This window comes from Episyrphus balteatus, chromosome 1, assembly GCF_945859705.1.
Source record: "Episyrphus balteatus chromosome 1, idEpiBalt1.1, whole genome shotgun sequence".
Taxonomy (NCBI): domain Eukaryota; kingdom Metazoa; phylum Arthropoda; class Insecta; order Diptera; family Syrphidae; genus Episyrphus; species Episyrphus balteatus.
The window spans coordinates 3571640-3596313 of record NC_079134.1 but is presented as its reverse complement, the minus strand read 5'-3'; the positions used below and the strand labels follow the sequence as shown (position 1 = coordinate 3596313).

The following is a 24674-nucleotide window of genomic DNA, read 5'->3' as shown; positions in this document are numbered from 1 at the left end:
TTGCTGCTGTTACTTTGCTACCTTGGGTTCATGCAGAGAGCGCGTAAAACCACAAAGCGCAACCAAATCAGCGGGGAAAAAATAAATCAAGAATACTCATTGCACAAAAAACTACTGCCTGCCTTGTGGTGCATTTGCAATTCAAACGCTTCGACGAAGCACGCTCTGAATCTGATTAGATATTCCATTGGCGGTGGATATGCAATGCATATACTCGTACATAGTCAAGCTAGTTTGGTGGCTTGAAAATCCGCATGTCATCCGCCCCCAACAACGGGCTGTTTCAAAAGAAGTCCACCACATCGTGTCGGTCGGTCGAATGTATAGTTGTTCGATGGTGCTCTGTGGCGAGGTCTTTACCAAGTACAGAACTGTTAATCATAAATGGCTAACTTTGGTCGTATAGTGTAGGAGTCCACCTTGCAAATTGGCGACACGGTGTGTTTGTTGTTGTTACTCTTGTCGTCCTTTTATTTTTGTTTGTTGGTTGGTTTTGTATTATGGCAAAGTGCAAGCGAACGATTAGTGGCAATTAATCAGTTGCTTCATTTGTCAATACAAATTCATTTAAGGTGCCTTAGATGTATGCAATGTGAAATTGTGACAGAAGCATAAAGATCATGGTACATGATACAAGAGTAGTTTATAAAAAAATACCTTGAAATTGACCAATTTTGTTTTCTCGCAAAAATAAAGTTATAACTTGCTCGCCTACACACGTTTGAATTATTATGGTTAAGTGCATTTTTGTGTTATTTATGGTTTATGAGGTGGATAAAATTTGTGGTAGACATTTTTCTTAAAAAAAAAAAAAATTGAGGTGAATGTAATGTCATTTATTTGTTTGAGTAAGAATTGTCATAATTATTCACTTATATTCGTTAAGTTTAATGGAAGGCTGTTTGTTTATGCATACTTACAATTTAGGTTTCGTTTGACATTTATAGTTCCTGAGTTCTTGATTTAAATTGGAATTTTTATTCATTAAGCTTGAATACATTTAAGAATTTTCACCAGGCTTCAGTAAAGCTAGCTTGGTGAAAAATAAAGTAAATGTCTTCCCACTATCTTACTAAAGCAAGGTTATACTTTCGCTATCAGTTATTTAGTTAATCAACTGATCAAAATAATGGTTGTCAAATTTGACGTTGACAGGAAATTATTTTGAATTCACATCAGGAATTCTGAGCACAAAAGAGCTGTCAGTATCAAAACAACCTAAGTAAACTGACAACAGATGGCGACTTCAATTATAATTACAATCAAAATTATACGTCAATAAAATCTATCTAAAAATCAATAAAATATAAAATATGTTTTTAGACTTTAAAGTAGCCATCGCTTATGTTGATTTTCCATTATCTGTCGTCATAAACAAACATACAATTTGCATCTAATCATCTTTGTGATTGGTTTTGACAGCCGCTCGCCGACTGATTTTATTATGTAAACTAACAACAACAATATAAAATTTATTTTGAATTAATTTCAAACCACAAAGATGTCAATATCTTTTATTCTTTCTTCAATAAAAAAAAAAAGAAGAAAAAACAAAATTTGAACTTTCTCTAAATCTTCCATAAAAAAAATTAAGAAATGAATTTGGTTCAATTGTGAACTACACTTTTTCCCACAGAGATGTTAGTGAGTGTTTTTTTGTTGGCTGTTTTGCATAAATTTGCAAATACCACTTATTCACAATCACCTACTTCCGTTCGATTTTCGCTTGCTTTAAATATAAAATGCAAAAAAAAAGAAAAACAATTTGAGGCGAATATTTCAACAAAAAGCAAATTTATGTATACATTTCACTTAAGCAGCACAGAACTTTAAGCTTTATTCCCCATCCTCGATACGCAAATAAATAAATCATTGGGTGGTGCGCGAATTGTATAAATTTTATTTTGAGTTTTCAATCATGTAAACATTTTCCACGTACAGTTTGACGTATACATCCAGAACGGCTATTTTCGAATCGCAAATATTTATTTAAAATGTACAGATGCCTTGAGAAAACAACAAAATAAAATAAAACCAATGGAGGAGCGTGCTAATAGCTAGCGGCTCTTTGCGCTAACATTTAGGGTGTAAACACACACCTGGGAATCGATTTGCCTAAAAAAGTGATAAACTTCAATAAAAATCTAATAAAGTTGTAAAGGCTCGTTAAATTTTATGACATCATTATTTTGACGACGGTATACCCGAAGGACGAGACAAGTCTTAATTTTTGCATTGACAAAAATAATTGTCTTTGGCACAAAATTTGCAAAATTGGTCTGTCATTGTTGCAGAGAGGCATAAATTATCGCAAAATATTTTTTTTTTTTTTCTGTCCCACTTATGCGTGTGCATGTGTTTGCATTTTGACAACCCCAGGACCCTTGTTTAACTTCGAATTATGTTCCAGGACCACTTGGCTCTCTCCCTGATAGAGGATATACAATGTTGGTATCTAGGATAATAAGCGATTTGCATTCTTTGGGGTGAACCAAGGGTGATCGATTTACTTTTTTTTTCTTCGAGTTACATTTTTTTCGTATCTTTTTGTAGACATGAATAGGAATTGTTTTTTATATTTTTGAGGCGCGTGACAAATCCTAACTGGGAAATAATTTTTTTTTATCATTCATTGTGTCCGGTTCTTAAAACGAGATCAATATACTGGACGGGCACTAGAATAGGAGGGAACCTTGTTTGTAATATGATTTAGGACTACCCATCAAATGATTTATAGTTTCGCGTCTCACCACATTGACTATGGAGATCCGACCCGACCCATCCCAAATCTAAATTGAAGAAAAATTTACTATCTTCCGGGATTTGGGTTAGGTACACATTCTACACCACTATATTTGCTTTCAGCACCTGGGATTTTTGGTACACCTCTGTCTGATATGTGATGTGAATGAGAACACTTCCGTCTCGAATCCACTCATTGTGTGTGTGATGATTTACGATACTTAGCTTTTCTTTTTTTTTAAGGTATTTCAACCCTTTTAACTGGGCAAATATTTTTCTTGTCATTTTCAGTTGTTGTAAATTTTATTGCGAAGGTGTATAGGGAAGAACATCAAATACAATTCACCCCTTTTTTTAAAACTCACTGACAGTGGTGATATGATTCCTGGGATTATGACATTAAATTCAGAGCATTCACTTCACCATTTCTGATGTGTCTGGATGGCAAAAACAGTTAAAATTTGATGAAACAAAAAATTGCAGCCTTCGTATTGTAGATATTGCGTGAATGTGGTTTAGGGGTGAATGTTGGTTTTTTTTTTTTTTTTTGCAACCCCTTTTATTTTTTTGCGCAAACTGAAATCTCTGCTTGGGCTCTGTCAAATCAGAGCCTGTTTTTGTATTGTTTGAATGCAATCGGAGTTTTAATTTTAATTACCTCAGTTGCATTACATGGTTTGTATGTAGGTATAGGTCCTATATAGGAGATGGGGTAGGTATAATGTCAAAATCTTTTCAAGTGCACGCTCTTGAAAGAGATCGAGGTAAAACATCGATTAAAAAAATAATACTTCAGTCGCAAAAAATAAACATAAAACGATCGGATATAAATTCGCAATCTTTTGTGTTTGGGTTTTTGCGTTTTTTGCCATAACAATGACAATGGTCGTGTGCGCATGGACGAGTTAAATAAGTAGCTTGTGTCAGTCTCAGTCACCGCACAATTCACAAAATGCTGGAATGTGGTAAACCTACATTTAGATTAAAATCAGATTTTATTTAGAAGAGATGATAACCTTTGGTATGATTTTTATGCAGATTTGTTAAAAAATATACCTACCATGACGTAAATTTGAAGACTTACCTATCTATGGCAATTTGAAATCATTGTCTAATTTATTTATACACCACGATTGGGCTTTTAATTGTTTTCACTGCTCTTTCCATAATTATTTGATGTGCTCAGTTCGTATTTGAGCTCAAATCAAATGGTCAATGGTCATAGATTAAACAGATGATAGTTTCCTATCTTGGTATTTGTTTGTCTATGGTTGGGTGTTGTAATTGTTGCTTTCCATAGATAACACATTCAAGTTTGCCTGCCTCTAATCTAGATAAGGCGGTGTTCACCATTGTATATATATTTCTATAGTACTATCATGAAGTCGAATTTAGTATTAGTTGATGTCGCCACTTTTTTGAGGTGGCGCTCAGTGTGTTTTTTTCATACAAATTCTGCTTTTTCAAGTCACCACTAGAGTTCCTAAGATCGTTTTACTTCATGATAGTACTATGGAAATATATATACAATGGTGTTCACATTCGATAATACACGTGAAGTCATCAAAATGGCGGGTGTATATTACCTTGTATTCTGAATTTCTTGAATGAAACCAATATTGGAAACTAAAATGGCAATTCCCAAGTAAAAATGAGCACAACCCTACCATTTTCTTAGTTTATCTAAGTGTTGACAGTCAAACTTACCCTAAAGATGCAATTGGTCTCTTTGTGTCAATGTCACTTGTAGCAAAATGTCATTTGAAATTGGTTATGTGGTGTGCAGGAAATGTTACATTGACTTTCAGTTAAGTTATCAAATGCCAAGTCGGAGTGACACAGCAAGCCATTTGTAAAATTGAACGTTTTTTCCGAAAGGGTGCGATGACTTTTGTATTACTCATTGTAATTGAAATGTTTTTCTTTTAAATTTATACTATAATTTCCAATTCTTTAACACCCACTCCCATTTACTAAACCCGGAACTGAATTTAAATTAAATCTTATTCATCATCATTTTAACCACTTGGTGTTTGTATAAAAATAAAAACCTTTTAGCATAAATTCTATAAAAAAATGAAAAAAAAAAGAAAATTACACAGCTTCCACAAACGGTCATACTCTCATTACAATATCACAAATTCACAAATAAAAGAAACGGGAGTAAACGGAGGCGGAAACCGCGGATATCATACAGACATGTATAAAATTAAGCGCGTATAGACTAGGGACTTAAATTTCCTTTATACTAATTTTCAAATGTTTCATGTGAGTGTGTTAAGCGGTGGCGTAGGCTATCTACAATCTCCTTTTACACCAACTTCTCTCATTAGAAAAATATGTGTATACAAAAAAATAAAAACAGATTGTGTTGGGATAAGGTTGAAGTTGAACAACACGCCAACAACACAATTTAGGTACCAACTTCAAAATAAAAAAAGGGACGCATTTTTTTGGTTTTCTGGGTATTTTTTTATTTGAATATTTGTCTCTCTAATTCGTATGTATGCATGCATATTTACATTTGAAATAAGGGTAAGATAAAGGGATTTTCAATATAATTTATTCATTTTCAATTGTTTTTGATTTGTTAATATGGTGAATGCGGCACCGTTGAGAATCGGAATCACCATGCCTACCTACACAAAAATATATAAAATAATTTTTATATGAATTTTGTAACCGCCATCAACTTAGCAGCACTTAGTGGGGATTTTCAAAATTTTTTATGCAAATAATTAGGTGAGAATTAGGTGAAATTTAGTGAATCAATTTTACAATTTGGTGAATCATAGTTTAAAAGTTATTAACAAATTACGTAAGGCGTAAAGTTAGCAGCACTTGGTCATGAAATTCAAAAAAAAATTCTCCATAATTCAGTGTCAATTTAGTGAATCGAATTTGATCAGTTTCATAATTTGGTGAATCATAGTTTATTAAATAATAACTAAAATAGAAAAATTAACAAACGTGACGTAACGTAAAAAAAGCATTTGTTAATCATGGACACAAACCTCACGAATGAGAATGGCAGAGTTCAACACACCAAAACTGAACCTAAATTCAGATTTTTTCACATTGAACGCACTTAATATAAATGTATACTATGACAATGCGTTCAGGTGACGTTTTTCATTTACAAGATACACTTTGATTTGAAAATTTCCAATGCGAGTTACAACAAAAATGCTATTTTATAATACAAAAAAAGTTTGTTTACGTCTTCACTAGCCCAGAACTAACATTCAGTGGAAATAACCCACAAGAAAGATTTTGTTTTTTTTTTTTCGCATGAGTCTTGGACACTGATCTGTCTTGGAACATTTTTGAACTTCCGCAGATTATTACTTCAAAAGTATGATACACTAAATTCTGAAATTTGGAACATTTAGACGCACGCGAAAAAAACAAAATCGCATGTAACTCTTGAATTAAGATTCACCAAATTATGAATTATGTACCAAAATGCTTGTGGTCTTTTTCTGAATAAATGTTCCAAATTTCAGAATTTGGTGAATCATACTTTTGAAGTAATCATCTGCGGAAGTTCAAAAATGTTCCAAGACGCACGCGAAAAAAACAAAATCGCATGTAACTCTTGAATTAAGATTCAAAAAATTAAGAATTATGTACCAAAATGCTTGTGGTCTTTTTCTGAATAAAAATGTTCCAAATTTCAGAATTTGGTGAATCATACTTTTGAAGTAATCATCTGCGGAAGTTCAAAAATGTTCCAAGACGCACGCGAAAAAAACAAAATCGCATGTAACTCTTGAATTAAGATTCACCAAATTAAGAACTATGTACCAAAATGCTTGTGGTCTTTTTCTGAATAAATGTTCCAAATTTCAGAATTTGGTGAATCATACTTTTGAAGTAATCATCTGCGGAAGTTCAAAAATGTTCCAAGACGCACGCGAAAAAAACAAAATCGCATGTAACTCTTGAATTAAGATTCACCAAATTAAGAATTATGTACCAAAATGCTTGTGGTCTTTTTCTGAATAAATGTTCCAAATTTCAGAATTTGGTGAATCATACTTTTGAAGTAATCATCTGCGGAAGTTCAAAAATGTTCCAAGACAGATCAGTGTCCAAGACTCATGCGGAAAAAAAAACAAAATCTTTCTTGTGGGTAATTTCCACTGAATGTTAGTTCTGGGCTAGTGAAGATGTAAACAAACTTTTTTTGTATTATAAAATAGCATTTTTGTTGTAACTCGCATTGTTTTTCATTTACATCGTTTTTCATTTACAAGATACACTTTGATTTGAAAATTTCCAATGCGAGTTACAAAAAAAATGCTATTTTATAATACAACAAAAGTTTGTTTACATCTTCACTAGCCCAGAACTAACATTCAGTGGAAGTTACTCACAAGAAAGATTTTGTTTTTTTTTTCGCATGAGTCTTGGACCCTGATCTGTCTTGGAACATTTTTGAACTTCCGCAGATGATTACTTCAAAAGTATGATTCACCAAATTCTGAAATTTGGAACATTTATTCAGAAAAAGACCACAAGCATTTTGGTACATAATTCATAATTTGGTGAATCTTAATTCAAGAGTTACATGCGATTTTGTTTTTTTCGCGTGCGTCTTGGAACATTTTTGAACTTCCGCAGATGATTACTTCAAAAGTATGATTCACCAAATTCTGAAATTTGGAACATTTATTCAGAAAAAGACCACAAGCATTTTGGTACATAATTCATAATTTGGTGAATCTTAATTCAAGAGTTACATGCGATTTTGTTTTTTTCGCGTGCGTCTTGGAACATTTTTGAACTTCCGCAGATGATTACTTCAAAAGTATGATTCACCAAATTCTGAAATTTGGAACATTTATTCAGAAAAAGACCACAAGCATTTTGGTACATAGTTCTTAATTTGGTGAATCTTAATTCAAGAGTTACATGCGATTTTGTTTTTTTCGCGTGCGTCTTGGAACATTTTTGAACTTCCGCAGATGATTACTTCAAAAGTATGATTCACCAAATTCTGAAATTTGGAACATTTTTATTCAGAAAAAGACCACAAGCATTTTGGTACATAATTCTTAATTTGGTGAATCTTAATTCAAGAGTTACATGCGATTTTGTTTTTTTCGCGTGCGTCTTGGAACATTTTTGAACTTCCGCAGATGATTACTTCAAAAGTATGATTCACCAAATTCTGAAATTTGGAACATTTATTCAGAAAAAGACCACAAGCATTTTGGTACATAATTCATAATTTGGTGAATCTTAATTCAAGAGTTACATGCGATTTTGTTTTTTTCGCGTGCGTCTAAATGTTCCAAATTTCAGAATTTAGTGTATCATACTTTTGAAGTAATAATCTGCGGAAGTTCAAAAATGTTCCAAGACAGATCAGTGTCCAAGACTCATGCGAAAAAAAAAAACAAAATCTTTCTTGTGGGTTATTTCCACTGAATGTTAGTTCTGGGCTAGTGAAGACGTAAACAAACTTTTTTTGTATTATAAAATAGCATTTTTGTTGTAACTCGCATTGGAAATTTTCAAATCAAAGTGTATCTTGTAAATGAAAAACGTCACCTGAACGCATTGTCATAGTATACATTTATATTAAGTGCGTTCAATGTGAAAAAATCTGAATTTAGGTTCAGTTTTGGTGTGTTGAACTCTGCCATTCTCATTCGTGAGGTTTGTGTCCATGATTAACAAATGCTTTTTTTACGTTACGTCACGTTTGTTAATTTTTCTATTTTAGTTATTATTTAATAAACTATGATTCACCAAATTATGAAACTGATCAAATTCGATTCACTAAATTGACACTGAATTATGGAGAATTTTTTTTTGAATTTCATGACCAAGTGCTGCTAACTTTACGCCTTACGTAATTTGTTAATAACTTTTAAACTATGATTCACCAAATTGTAAAATTGATTCACTAAATTTCACCTAATTCTCACCTAATTATTTGCATAAAAAATTTTGAAAATCCCCACTAAGTGCTGCTAAGTTGATGGCGGTAATTTTGTAAATTACAAACATTTATGATTACAAATCGGGATTATATATTCAAATATACAAAAACGTGTTAATTTATACATTTTTTGGGCTGAAAATAAAATAAAAATCGGTAGCCAGTTTACACATGGCGTCAATATGAATATTTAAATGTCAAAATTCTCAAATGTCAAACCGCAACCGAGGGAAATGTATAATTTTGTTTAAGAATTCAATCAGTGTTCCTTCATTCGGCGAGGAAGAGAAGTAAAAGGCCATGACTTCAAAATTTGGACATAAAAAAAGGAACACGACGAACGGCCGATGACGGACGCACACGCATATTAACGTTAAGCCAAAAGGCAAAATAGGGGCTATAATTCATTGGACAGAAAACAATGATTGATTTTTTTTTTGACACATAAAAACAATAAGAAAATTCATTCCGAAGTGCGTCTTGAATGACAATGAGTTTTTATCACAGGCTTTTTGTTTTGGGTAAATACAAAACAGACAAAAAATAAGAAAGGAGATAAATCTGAGATGTTATTTATCATTCCAACCAGTTAGGCAGTATCGCAGACAGATGATGACCCAGAAAGGATTTTCCCTAAAAGGATTTTGATTTTATTATTTATTTGCACACCTACGATGAATATCTAATTTCTTGAATAAAGTCAATTAGGTATATTTGTCATTCAGTCAGGTAGGTAGCACAGTTGGCAGCATTGGTTTTAGAAACATTTCTCGCATTGATTTTATAAGGAATTACTATAGAAGCATTTTTGTTATGCAATTAGTTTATCTATTTCAAAATTAAGGAGATTCAATTTAAAATAATACACTCATGCATTGGGATAGATAAAAAATAAATTTCCAATTCATCCTCTTTTATGTATGGGTGCTGTGTATATATTTCAATATTAACATCTTATTTGAAGTGATTTAGGGCATGCTGGGTTTGGCATGTCTTAAAAATTCTTTTTTATTAAATTTATTTGATCTTTTACATTTTGGGTTCTCTTTTCTGTTAAACATAAATATAAATTAGTATGCGGGTGGTATACCGTAAATACAGGGTCGTTTGAGGGTGATGTTGACAGCAAAGGCGTTTGACAGTGAGAGTTGCATTACCTTTTTAGGCATATTGACGTAAGTTATTAAAATATAAATGAATAATAGTTAAGGGATGTTTACATTGGCTTCACTCCGCCGACTCATTTTGACATTTCTGTGTTTCTACTCACTTGCGTTTTAAAGGGAGAAAGGAAAAGCCAAAAAAGGAAGAAAATTTTAAACTCATTTAAAATCTTTGGACTGACCGAAATGTCAAAATGAGTCGGCTCGGCGAATGTCAATGTGAACTTTGTCCTAGCAGTTTTCACGTTCGATTTGTCGATGATACTCGTCTTGTCAATCCGACCCTGTCTTTTTTTTTTCTCAAAACACCAACCCAATAAATAAAACTTTTAAAAAAAGGCATTTATCAATAGAAATTCCTTTAAGATGAAAACTAAACTAATTAATTTATTATTAACTTCCAAGTGATTTTGAATCACATAAATCCAAAGAAACCTAAATAATTCCTTTTCGAAGGCGCTTAACAAGTTTTAAACTGTACACAGTCCAGAGTATATTACTCCCCGTCTGCGCTACGTCTGGTATTCAGTTGGCACCAAACCAAGCCATGATAAGTTATGACTAGACGATATCCACTAGACACTCATATGAATTTTATTTAGAAAAAAGGCAAGTTCTATGCACTTCATCAAGATTCCATCGAACAAAAGTAAGGTGGTCTATTGTCTCACACACAGTTGTTGACCGAAATACCTGCCCACTATAATAAGTTATATACCACCATGAACGACGACGACAACAGTCGTCTAGCTCAAGTGATTTAATGTCCTAAGGTTTTTTGCATATTTCAAGCCCCTTGTTCAACAGTATTCCTACTTCCCACATTTGTTGTTATATTTATATTTTTTTTTTGTGCTCCTTGAGTGTTTCTCGTCTCAATTTTCTCAGCCAAATGAATGCCACTTTGGGTACATGTTCCTGTCCCGATAGCCAAGACTGGACCACATACCAAGTAGTACTCGGAACTAGGTTTTTTGCTTCTCCATGTATACCTACCTATCCCGTCTGTTTGTTGTACTCTGCTGGATACCTAGTTGTTGTTGCTGTTGAATAATTTAGCTCTAATTCGCAAGGTAGTATTACATAATCAATGTGACATGTAGAGTGGATTGCAGGAATGACAGGAATGAGACAAAAAAAATTAAGAGAATATTACGTCATAGTAATCAAAAATGATCATTTGACGAATGTGTAACCTGTTCTTTTTTCCAGAGTGTTAATTTTTTGTCAATTTGTATAATTGTGACATGTGTCAATTTTGCAAACCGACGATAGATGCCAATCCATTCGTGAAAATTCGTACAATTCTTATAAATCTAATAACACTCAAACAGAACTTGTCAATTTGACGTTTCGAAAGGTCACTTTTCTTTTTTCTCTATTACTATGCCGAAGACAACTAACAGAAAAAAAAAGAATCTCAATTATATTTTGACATTTTGGAGTTCCAGAAACTTTTATCTAGAGTTAAAATCTGCCATTTTTCCAAAACCTTTACATCCGCAATGAACGAATCTATTTTCTACCATAGTGGATTCTCTTCAAAGTTGAATAATTTCCGTTTGAAGTTGTTTCATTAATAAATCTAATCAAGTAAAATATGATTACAACACAATAACTGATTGATTATCCACTATATGCGATCGGCCATTGATCTGCTGTATTCAGTAATTGCAGAGAAAAAAAGAAAAGAAATAAATCAAAGTGAATTGTAGAGCATTTGCATTTCCTCATATATATTGTGTATGGGTTGGCAATGATTAATCGGAAATAGAATTTGCTTGGTTTATCTTTGTTACATTTTATGTGACACTTTGACTTGGGTGGTTTGTTGCAATTTGCGTGACAACAACATGAGAGAAAATAAATTACTGTATAAACAGGAAGATGACGAAAATTTTCATTGAAGATGCTTTGTTTTGTTTGTTTTTATTTTCTAAATTTTTCACAGAAAAGAAAAACAAACAGGAAACAATTCTTCGGCATGTGTTTATGTTTATCTTGATTCGCAAGTTATTTTGTTTACCAAATTGTTTTTATTTTGGGGATAGGTTCAAATCAGCTTTGGGATCATAGATGTAAAAGAATTTTTTAACGTTAATCGTTAAAAAGTGTCAAAGTAAAATGGTCGAACAAAGCTGAACGGGAACGATGTGCCAAATGATAGTAAATGCGTAAGGCCTTAACTATATTTATTAGTTGCATATACAAAATTAAAAAAAAAAGCAGAACTCGTTCTAAATGGAACGCGCCTAATGTTCCATTTCAGTTGACAGCTTTTAGTAGGGAAAAATTACATATTAGCCGCGTTCCTTTGTAGGTCGTAGACTATTTATTATAAGATGATTTGTAGACTTAGTAAATCGATACATGATCTTCTGCTCGAGTAGACAGGAAAAGTACTAGTTCCTACCGTCTCCAAATGAACGCAGCTAATTAAGCTAGGTGTGTTTGATTTTAAAAATTTAATCACGCTTCATTTTAAATCTTTATTCAGCAGCTACATGTACATGTTTTAGAAGGAAATCGTGAAAAAAATGTGGCTTCTAATAAAAAAATTCCTTTACCTACCATATAAAAACTACAAAAAAAATTCTTTCTTTTGTGAGTTTAAGTTTCCTGTAAATATTTCCTTTTTTTAAATTTAAGATTCTACTTTCAATTTCCTTCGTTTAAAAAAACTTTTCACTGTCTCTCCTTCATTGCACAAATTGTTCCCAAGGAAATTCTAGCGGTTTATGTAAATTACAAGTTTTCGATATACCTAATTTATATCCTTGCTCAACAACAAGAACTTTTCTTTCACACAAATTTGCAAACAAATACAAAAATAAAATAACCTCGATTTACCTTTAAAAATACCATAAAATGTAATAAAATCACCCAAATTATTCCCAGGATTCTTGTAAATATTCAAATAAACGTTAAATTTATATGCAAATAAAAAAATTTAAATACACCCAATATAATCCATATCACGTTCACAGTTGATTTATTCAAAAGATACAATAAATTTCTTTACATTTCGTACCTATCTTTCGTTTCGGTAATAAAAATGTTCTTTTTTCATTAATTTTTGGTTAAATTACGACCGCCTTGACCATATATACTACACGATAGACAAAACAAGTTTTATTCCTTCAACACCACATGAATCAAAAGGATATCTTATCTACCTATCCTAGAGCCGATGACTTTTAATCCCTTGCAAGACGTTCGTTTTCGTTCAATAGAAAACTAGTTTTCTTATTTTCTTTAAGGATTGGGAAAACCAGTAAAAATTAAATTTCCACTTTCACGAACCATTTCTTTTTTCGTAAGAGAAAAGAAAATACAATTTCGGTCCATCGCCATTGACGCGCAAACAAGGGTAGCCGTCATTAGTGGTAAAGGAGAATTTCAAACTCCATTAATCAAATTTTTGTAAAGAAAAGATGCATCTCTTCAAGGAAACAATGGGTCTTCGTCGTTTGCAAGAGAAATTATTACCGCGAGTGCGTTACCGCGTTATTTGATTTGATGGTGTAATGGCAACACGCATTAGCAAACACAGGGACTTTATTACAAGGATACTTAGTTTACGTGAAAAAAAAGGGTTGCGATAAAGGAAAATTTTCTCACGAATTGTTATTTCACTGACTTCTGGGTCTGGAGAGTTTAGACGACGACGATGCATGATGATGATGGGCGGCGGCGCTATTATTTGTTCCAACTACGCGAATGAATAATAGGATGTTGTGTGTGCACAATGCAAAATGGATTTTCTTACTTTTATTTTTTCCTTTTTGTTTGTATGAAGTGTCCTTAACAAATTGTGTATGTTTTCTTTCTTATTTTTTTGTTCAGGTTCTGTCATGGGGTAGGTAAGTGAGGTTTGTTGAAGTCTTTGGTTATATTGTTCGTGCGCGTGAATATTTAAGAAGAAACTAATTACACAAGGTACTTTTTTTTTATATAATTGTGGATTGTGTTATTAACTTTTCTTTCTATTCCTTCCCGCTGAGAAGCGAATTCTTGAACGTGGGTATAATTCCCTCATTTTTTTTTAACTTTTCATTTTAAAAACTGACATCAAGAGAAAATGTCCTTTATCAATGTGTATAAATCAAATGATGTGTGTATACCTTTTAATTAGACCATGGCTGGGCAAAGTCGATGACGTTATAATTTACCTAGCCTTTTGTACTCTTTTTTTTATCAGTTCGTAATCAGCAGGATATGCATTTTGTTCATTCCATTCTGCACGGTACGGGACATATATCATGAATTGGTTAGGTGACGAGAAAAGAGATTTTTATCACAAAAAATATACAAGTTTTTCCCCTAAGTCTATTACTTTTACAGACCCTTATGAGTTTTGGAATATTTCACAGTCGAAAGGTTATTGTTAATTGCATATTGACAGTTTAATGAGATTATTTAAATTTTTACGTTTTTTTTTTTTTTGTGATGAAAAGAAAGGGAAATCATAAAATACTTTGATATTTTGAGATGTTTATCTCCAAGTCTAGTAGGGATACCCTTGTGTAGGCCTATACCCTTTTGATTCACTTCACATTCACACTCAATCAAACTAGAAATAGGTGAGATGTCAAATTTATCTTGACTTGGGACGAAAAATACTTTTGTGGGACAAGTTTCTCGGCTGAATTCCACTTTTATTTTATGAAAAGTTTCAGCCGACTCTCTTTTTACATTGTGAATCTTCGAAACTGTTTTGCATTGATTTTATTCAATAATAAGCTCACTTATTGATTTATTCGACGCACATCTAAAAATTAACCCATCTATTAGAAAAGAAGAACTCAGATATCCCTATAAGATATACTTATTAGTGGAACGCGCCTAATTGTCCATTTCAATTGACAGCTTACACTGAACAAAAATGAAGTCTTGTCTAGTTACATAGGTATGTTTGCTTGTAAAATAATCAATTTATTTTACACACTAACCCAGCAGCTAGATGTGCTAGTTCTAGCAAGCAAATGATTTACATGTCAGTTGACAGTTCTAATTGACTACAAATGACATAGTGTTAAGTTAGGTGTGTTTGATTAGAAAAACCTAATCCCAAAGCTGTATATATTTTTATTTCAACCCAGCAGCTATATGTGCAAGTTGTAGTAAGCATGTGATTTACTTGTAATATGCATCTGTCATAATTCTATTTGTTTTTGCGTGTAATTTAGGTAGCCTCCCGCACTCATTGGAGGTGGTAGTTTACTCATGAGTAGAATTAACACATGATCTTCTACTCGAGGATATAGGAATGTGTAGTTGTTGTAGTAGATTTCTACTCACGAGTAAACTACCACCTCCAATGGAACAGGGTTAATGTATCTTTCTTGCAATTTGAAATATTTGAACTGTTTGTGTCAACATTTTTACTCGTGTTTCACCAAAGAGAAATATGATACTTTAGTTTTGTTGAGTGGTAAAGCTTTTAAAAATTTAACACACGTAATTTCACACAAATATGTCCTCTTGAAACAAAACTCCTTGAAATATTTGTGTTATTCTTCATAATATCGATTTCATTTATTATTTTTTTTTCTTTTATCAATCCACTTCAATATATAAAATTGCTGAAAGACATACAAACATTGTCCTCTTTTTTTTCTTGGAAGAAAAACGCCTTTATACCAGTTTCACGCCTACACACTTTGTTACACTACACAGCTTAATTGCTTTACTTTTTATTTTTGTGTCAAATCCTCTTAAAGTGCTTGTTGTTGTACCTAACCTAGAGTCCTTTCCTTTTGTGTTTAGGTGTGTTGATGTTTATATATTGATCATCCACACCAGCCAGCGAGTGTTTTGATATAGCTAGTGGTAACAGGAGCAACAGCAGTTGGCAGATGATGACACAATCCTCGTTCATCGTGTATCCTGGCGAAGGATATTTATTCAGTGTTGTGTGCAATATGTCATCGCCACGACAATGCCAACAAAGACTTACAATATAGTGCGCGGTATCAGTAGGTAAAGATAGTGTAGGTTCAGTTCAACAAATAAAAAAAATTGTTTTAAAGAAAACAAAAAAAAATGAGTATGATGGGAAGTGGTGAATGAATGATTCTTCTTCCCAGGAGTATACTTACTCACGATGACAAGACAGACTATTAATTTTCTTCGTCGTTCCTCCCATGGATGATGGTCCTTTTATTTCGCTGCGCTCTCAAACTGTACCTCGAGAAATGGAAACAACACGACGGAAACATAAATTCCTCCTTGACGTCGATTAAGAGAACGCAATAACAACGACAAATCTCGATCCCGGTACAAATTGTATTGTTAATGCGCCGCGGATACAGACCAAACAAACCTATAGCCTACTATGCCAGCACTATACCCTCTATCTGAAGAAAGACCCTTGATTTCTTTTTCTTACCTTCGTCTCGTTGCAAGACGTTTTGCCATTATGTTGTAGTCCTATTGAGGTAAAGTCTTGCAGAAAATTCAATGAGAGAGGAAATCAAAGGGCATACTTCCTCTGTTCGAGTACCGTGAATGATGGAACACCAAGTTACTGTCAGTTGGTATAATAGCGTGCACTCTCTTCAACTGCACTATAAAGGTACACTGAAGTATTACCTACCTAACGTCTTTACCTTGAAAACCTTTAACTGTGGTTTCTTATGCTTTAATTGAGTCTTTGATTGATATAGAGGGTTCTTATGATAGCCTCTGGTTAGTTTTTTAAGAATATATACTCACTTACCTAGTAGCCTCTTATTACATATAATGAAACATTATTTCCCATTGAGTTCCGTAATCGAGTGTAAAATTATATGGTTTCTGTTTTTTTTCTTCTTTTATAGACGACAGCATGCCTGGGCAACACAAAAAGGCGGAGGCAGTGTGACACACAGTCCGGAACGATTGCGTGGAACAACACAAGATCTGTTCGAGTTACTTGAAAGAGTTCAGTGTTCGCGGCTAGATGATCAAAGATGCGTCCTGCCAGCGTATTTTTCTCAGGTATGTTTGATTTTCTTTAAAACTATAACTAAACTCCTCCATCAAATATTGGTGAAGGTTGTCAAAAAAAAAAGACATTTCTATACAAATGAATGCTATTTTGGTGTTTCGTTGAACCTTGAAAGGAATTTCATGTCATGTATAGAACGATTGAATTGAAGTGATGTACGAGGAACGAGGGTGACGTTTCATTATGTCACTGTGTCTACTTCTAATATCTCTGTCTCTTTCTATCTTCATCCATTAAAGCATAAACATAGGCACCCGATAGTACAACAGAAAGTATCAGGACAGAGGACCTTTTGGCATTTGGTGGTTATTTATTGGAATTTGTATCCATAAAATCTGAAACAAACGCGTGCCACATCAGGAATTAGTATAGTTACTCAATGGAGGATTATATCCTGATTTGTGGGATGCTCTTTTCAATTAAGTGAATGCAGACAAATTTTACGGACAATTTAATTTTGACTGCAACAGACATCTCATAATTTTAATTATAACCCTCTTTTTGTGTTATCGATAATCGATATTATTGTGTAACAATTGCAGACATTTTAGTAAAAGTACCATCTACAATAACAATGAATAGATACTTCATCTAATACATAGTTTCTCGGATTTAGTCACCATTCAATTTCCATCGGATAGTCTTTTTGCATAATTTTTGTTAGATTATCCAACAAAGTGAATTGCGCAAATTGCATAATTAAATTTTTAAATAATAAATCATTAGAAAGTGATTAACGTTGTTAGTACTTTGTTGACGTTGCGAAAGCCAAATTAACGGAGAGTAATTTAATGTTTATTTAAATTTTTTTTTAATACAATTTACTTAGCTTTTGTCAAAAAAAAATTAAAGGTAAATAGGTCCACTTATGTTAATTTAGATTAAGTCAAAATACATACAACCTTCATTTCTAATAGAATTCTCAATTTTGTCTGTCAATAACTGAGCTTAAAAAGATTAGATCCACGTCCTCAAATTGTGTGAGAAAGAAAATTCTCTCATATTTTGTGAGTTTAAGCTGATTTAAACAACAAAAGTTAAATCCCATGGAAAACTTGACATTTGGATGTCAAAAATTTTAAACGTCAAACAAAAACTTGTAAATTTGTGGTGTGAACGCTTTTCAGGTTTTTGAAAACTTTTTGCCATAAACCGCGTTTTTGGGTTTGGTGTGAAAAGACTGGTGCTATAAGACAAAAATGATTTTTTTACACGTTTTGTAAAATCGTCATCAAAAAAACTAATGCAAGCAAATAAATTATTCACCCCGCTCCGGTTGAACCGTTAAAATTCAAATATACTCGTCTCTTCTCCGAGAGAAATGACAGTTGAACAGAACAATTTAAAATAATTCACCTACTGGAGGAATAGTGAACTGATGGTGGTTGCACGTACTATGGTGCGTTGTTTTTTATTGGTGATTGTTGTTTTCGAAGTTAGTGGGCATTGTTATTGGTTGTTGTCTTTGATTCGTAATTCTAAGAAAAATAAATGTGCCAAGTGCTTTGTATATAAAATTTTATATACAAAGGCCAAGTGAACGCAATAGTTTCTTTTCGAAAATGTAGGTGGCGCGTCAATAGTGAGTGGTTCAGAGAATCGGATAGTTCCGTTGAAATTTGTTGTTGAAGAAAACCGCTAGATGTCATTTCAATTTTGACGTTACATTTATTTTGAATTTAAATTTATGGTTGAACATTTTTGCTTATGTGAGGAAATGTTTCATATATTTTTCGCTATTTCAATTAAGTGGGGAGCGATAGTGGGTAGCATAGATTGATGTCAGATATACATTCGTAGAAAAATCAAACTTCAGGTAACAATTAAACATGACATGACATAAGGATGATTGGCAGAATTTCGGGATTTACTTTTTTAGCATTCTTTGTCAATATTCACACTGGCCTTATTCCTTCGCCGATTAATTTTTGATGCCGTTGCGTTATTTTTCAGTCGCTCTTCATGATGAGAAAGAGATGGCGATGTTAGGCATACATTTATTTTAAACAGATTTTAAAATCTTTGGACTTTTTTTGACATTTTGCTATTTTTACATTCTGTCTAATGTGTAATTTGTGGGGTAGCTTAGGTTTAAATAAATTGGATAGGTAAGTGATTTAATGTGAACATCGTCTTTGTTTGTCTGTCTGTCTGTCTGACTTCAGTGGCATAAAAAATTTTATTTTGTTGTTCTTAGATATTTTTATCACCCTTCATTTCACCTGAAGTTGTTTTTCATGTTCTTTTCGAATAAATCTAAAGTTTTTGAAATTAAATCCATAAAGAGTACAGAGAAAGTGGTTGTTGGAATGTCAATTTCATTAAAAAGTTGGTTAATTTTGTTCCCCAAAATTTGTTTGATATTTATTGTTTATCGTTAGATTAGATTTAAATTTTATGGCAATTAGTAGGGAGGTTCTAAAAAAGGCTTCTCATATGTAGGTGGCGCAATCAACGTTGCATAAAGCCTTATTACGGTGCATTGACAAAAGTTGCAACTTGCCAGTACTTCGCAAAGTACCATAGAGAAACTACTTTTATAATGACAGCATTTTTGACAGCTGTATGACATATGCCGCGTTCCATTAGGGGTACCAAATTGCTTATGAGTAGATGATCTTGTATACATTAACTACTACATCTGTTCAAGCTCTTCTATACAACTTTTTTCAAAGTGCGTACCATTTAAAAATCGATAGTAAAGTATGTGAATGGGGGATAACAAAGAGTCCATATCTAGTTCAAACTACATATCTACACATAAACGGAGCGTGGTCATATAAAATCACCCTGTAAAGTGACAAAAAAAAAAAACAGCGAAAAAACTGCTCAGCTGAGTGACAATCAACGCTTGTCATTGATACAATTTGATTAAATTTGTTCTGTATCTTATCATCAATCAATATAGATAAAGTAAATGTGTAGATATACAAATTCATATAGAATAAAAACCACACCCGCCGTCGGACGCTCTATGATTTATTTCGCTCAAACTCTGACAATGTCAATAGCATCAAGGGAGCAAACTTTATTTATCACCACCACTTGACTGACAGCAAAATCGCTTTTACTCTTATCGTACTTAGTGATATGTATTTGTATACATATCACCGTCCCCGTTAGTTGTCATTATTTTGTCGGATGCCCGCAAACGATATCATTTGAAACACAATCTAAGTACTTATTATGGTTATTGGCGGGCGGCAGCCAGCGACCACAAACGTTTTTCTTTGCTTTCTTTTTCTATTTATCCACAATAAAAGTAAAAATCGGTGATGTTTACTCAAAAACTATAAAAGTCAACATGCATACTCTGTCAAGCATATTGATTGAGGCAACTATAACGTTGACAGTGCAATTACCGCAACCACACACGTGCCACTAATTGACCTTGGTTGCACTATGGTATGGAGACGCGGGATAATCATCGTCAAAAAGATAAATAAATAAATTATGACAGACCTATTTTGGAATTTTTGTTCCTTCCCTGGAGGGTCTGCATGCATCACTAAACAAAATACATATCTCCATAATATATATTTAGATCTTTTGACATCGTAAATTTACCCCTCGAAGGCATACAATATGACAGTTCCATACGACAACGACCGATGACTACGACGTTGACGGCGGAGGCAAACTGCACCCAGCCCAGGCCAGATATGAGACTTTCTCGGCCCACAAACGTTGCCGACTATAATATCTCTGGAATAAGCAGAAAGATCCAATCCATCGACAGACATAGCACACAGCTTCAGAGAACATTATAGAGAGACAGACACACCTCCAGATGTATTACACCGGGATCGACAATCTAAAGACAATTTGAATTTGAAACGAGGCAACGTTCACAGTTGATGTAGGATGCGTTCAAAGGGTATATGCATGCATGTTGTACATTGATGGCTGCAACGAGTGTGCAAGTGTCTATTATCTAAGTAATTGGCTTTGAGTGTGATGGACCTTTGCACAAGATGAAATTGATAGTTCATCCAAATACACATACCACAAAACGACACCGACACCACACACAAAATGACGACCGAAAAGGCGTTTAAATTTAATGTACATATACGAGTACGAGTAATAGTGTGCTTGGCCAGCATGGAAAGTTTGTTGTTTGAAGTTTTGAATTGTCATGTCGTCGTATTTGATTACATTATCTGGAGTAGTGAATAATCAAAAAGTGTCAGTGCAAGGTGGCCTGTCGGTTTTATATGATAGTGCATCCTCTTGTTTATCGTTCTTATGTTAGAAGTTTTATACGGCTAAGTAACTACTGATGCAGGAATGTGTTGTAGTTGTAGTTGGAAGTTTTTAAGAACTCTAAAATGTGTAGCAAGAAATGGATATTGACACTTCATCCACACACATACTGTCAAATAAAGGTGTAACATATTGATACTCGTCCAACCATAAACTGTCAAATGGCGGTTTGATTAAATGGCGATATGTCAATGAAAATCTTTCTGAAAACTTCTTGAAGTGTTTAATTTACTTCGGGATTTGAAATAAGAAACAGAAATTATTACACCGATTGCAAACCCAAAGCTGCGTGCATATTATGTTCAGTTGCGATCAACGCTTGATCAAAAGAAGGGAGCAAATGTGGACGAGTTGCTTAATACGGCCGCTCAACTGTTGTTGACCCGAACGTATCCTTGAAATTGGTTAAGATAAAAAAATGTTGCGAAAGTTTCAGCTTCATGACAGTGAAATTCCAGTCAAATTGAAAAATGACATTTCACTGACATTCAACATCAACAATAAATCATTCACACTCAACTGAGAGTGTGGACGAAAAACCAGTATTGATCAACATAATGTGGACGCAGCTTAAGAGTTAAACCAAATACAGCTCCCCGCAGTCGACTAACAGTTTTTTTTTTTAATGGGATACTTTTCATTAAAAAAAAAAATTACCGGAACGGGTACACGACGAATTGAAATGATTAACTGTCAGATTGAAAAGCACATAAAATATATACTCTGTCAAATTTGTTTTGTAATTCATCCTTTTTTTGAATATCAGTGGAGGGAAATTGAGGGAAAAAGTAACGAAACGAGGAATATGAAATTTTGTTTAATTTGAATGTCTTATTTGACAGCCAAAATGTTAAGCCCATTAAGGCAGGAATTTTTAAAATCATTTAAAATCTTTTGGCTCGCATAGCTGTTAAAATGAGTCGGAGAAGAAAGACCAAAAAGTAGATAAATGTTCCCGAAGGAACGCAGCTAATTTCCCAAAAAGCCGTGTTCATGTTCCTGTTAAACAAAATACAGAGGTGTAGGTATAATGAACGGAAGTAAGAAGTTAACTTCAAGACACTTGTACCAACCATAAAGCTTAAAATTTATACGAAAACATAAATTTCCAACAAGCATCATGCTAATAAAAAATAACCCTAACAAATGAAATTTACAACATAAAAAGAATTTCCGCATACAATTCAAAAACTATGCATTCACCGCCGAAAAGACCACGCACAGAGAGGTGCTAATAACATTCAAATCTACATACCTTTGTCTATAGAATTGGACAGAAAAAAATAGTATGCATGTGATGTACCTTGTGTGATAGTGACGAGAAAGAGCACATCTGATAAAGACTAAAAAAAAAAAAAAATAATATGCGAATCAACGCCAAACAATGAAATTCAATGAAACCACAACCAAACCACCACCATCAGCACAGTACCGCATAAAAGTGAGATTTTTAATATAAGTGCTGTGTGTGCTCTGCAAGTAGTGCTGGAATGCTGCACCTCATGAATATTCATTTGCCAGTGTCCTGAATTCAATGGAAAAAGGAAAGCCAAGCAGAAGCACCCAGGCACAGGCACACACCGCATCTCTCTCACCGGATATGCTGTCAAAATTGCCCCTAACGAGACACATCCTCCTGGTTAACTTTATTTCATTGCTAGACAAGGAGGCTATAAGCCACAAGGGATTTATGAGTCATCATAGTCTCCTTCTTTCTATATATATGTATACAAGTAAGAAGCATGACAAGCACCTAGTAACAAGCAATATAAAGAACCAAAAGAAATCTAACAAGCACACCAGCAACAGCAACAAGGATATCATAATTCAAGTTGCTTCGTGTGAACTAAACGACTCGTCGTCGTTCTCGTAGCACGACATTCAGGGCAGTGAACCAAGCGATATAACTTTTGTACTACACTATACTATACCACCATCATCAGCTGATGATACGATGGTGCGGAAAGGACGTATAAAACTTCTAAAGGATAGTTGTAAAAGGATACCACAACAACAATAACACCAACAACAACAATGGAAAAAAATCAACTTTTTCCTCGTAGATGATTTCCTATTTCTATGCATGTTCATTACAAGAAAAGAGGAAAGAAGAAAAAAATACGACCAACAAGAAACTCCAACACACAAAGTCAGCTCTCTCTAGCTATCGGCAGCAGCAGCAAGCTTAACAAAGTAGGCAAGAGGAGGTGCTGTGCATCAGGAGCAAGAAACAAATTATTCTCGAGCGCAAAGGAGCTCTATGGCCTAGGTAATGGCACATAAATTTATAACTTTGCTCCTCTTCAACGACACGAAATGAATACTTTCCAAGCTCAGGAAATCAACAAAAGAAGGAACATGAACAAGTCTACTATAGACTCGATATAGTAGAGTGCAACACGGAAAAAAACTCGGTTACAATAGGAGGCCATATTTCAAGGCGCGGTGGAGTTCAGTCGTCAGTCGGGTGGGTGAGATGGTTGGTTGGGTTGGCTCTGAAACTCTCAAGGACTCTTCTGTCTTCAAAAAACAAATATACAATTTCTTTTTTTTTTCCTAACCAGGATTTGTGTTAATAAATTTTTAAATATTGACTTTGGGCTTTTTTCCATATTTCTTTGCTGTGCTTGCAATCAAATGAAAATATCCTCTATGGAGAGTTAAGAAAATAGTAGTGCACAAGTAATTAGTAGTTTTGAAAGCTTTTGTTTAATCAGCAGTTGTAACACGTTTTTCCAAGATCTAACCAGAAGGATATAAAAGATTGTAGGTTCATGGGTAAAAGCATATGAAAATATGCTCGTTATAATACAATGGTGCAGTAAAAGTCCCGCAAATGTGCTGCTAGACTGAAAAGGGAATTCTAATTAGCAAGAGAAGAAGGAATTTTCTATTCCAGACCCCCCCTTCTTGGAGAGTTGGCATGTGTAGACACGGGAAGCAATTAAAAAAAAGTGTCTGAATCTGAATGTGCTAATGCACCAAACTCCACCACTCATTTGCACATATACGCTTTGTTGGTGGATTAGTTCGTTGCATTGTTTTGTTTTCTCACAAACCGCACATTAGTTACTGAACAATTGTATCTTGACTGAGCCATCATTCTAAGTGGATGTGGAAGAGCGTTAAGAGATGAAGGCAATGTGTTGCAATGGCATCTGTTTATGTTCGCAAAAGGTACCACGACGAGGGTATATCTTGTTGAAGAAATAAAACTCAACCATTTTCCGGTTGCTTTAATCATCTCCACCTCTGTGTCATTATCATCATCACCCAAATGACGAAGTGTATACACAAAAAAAGGCATTCAACACCTCCAACCATTGCAGCTTGGCTGGCATTCGAAACAAAAAAATACTTAAAAATTTCACATCTAACTGGAATGGCCGTGAAAGTATATTACTCCCCTTCAAAGTGTGGTAAAACAAAAGATGAAGGCTAAGAGGCTTTTTTTGAATTTTTTGTTTTGAAGTGAAGAAACACGCTTGGAATGTCTCTATCAAGTAAATAAGAACATTAACAGAGAACTGTGAAAATAAAACGAAGGCTTTCATGATTA

At 33.8% G+C, this 24674-nt stretch overlaps 1 protein-coding gene across 4 annotated transcripts in view; it reads left to right on the top strand.

Annotated features, from left to right (window-relative positions):
• The window catches only part of LOC129921496 (rap1 GTPase-activating protein 1), a 184001-nt gene that overhangs the window by 83678 nt on the left and 75649 nt on the right, over positions 1-24674 (top strand). For all 4 annotated transcript variants that reach the window (XM_056003343.1, XM_056003346.1, XM_056003345.1 and 1 more), the window contains one exon: positions 16680-16839. In XM_056003343.1, the coding sequence (XP_055859318.1) occupies positions 16680-16839 (160 nt within the window). The remainder of the gene's footprint in view (positions 1-16679; positions 16840-24674) is intronic.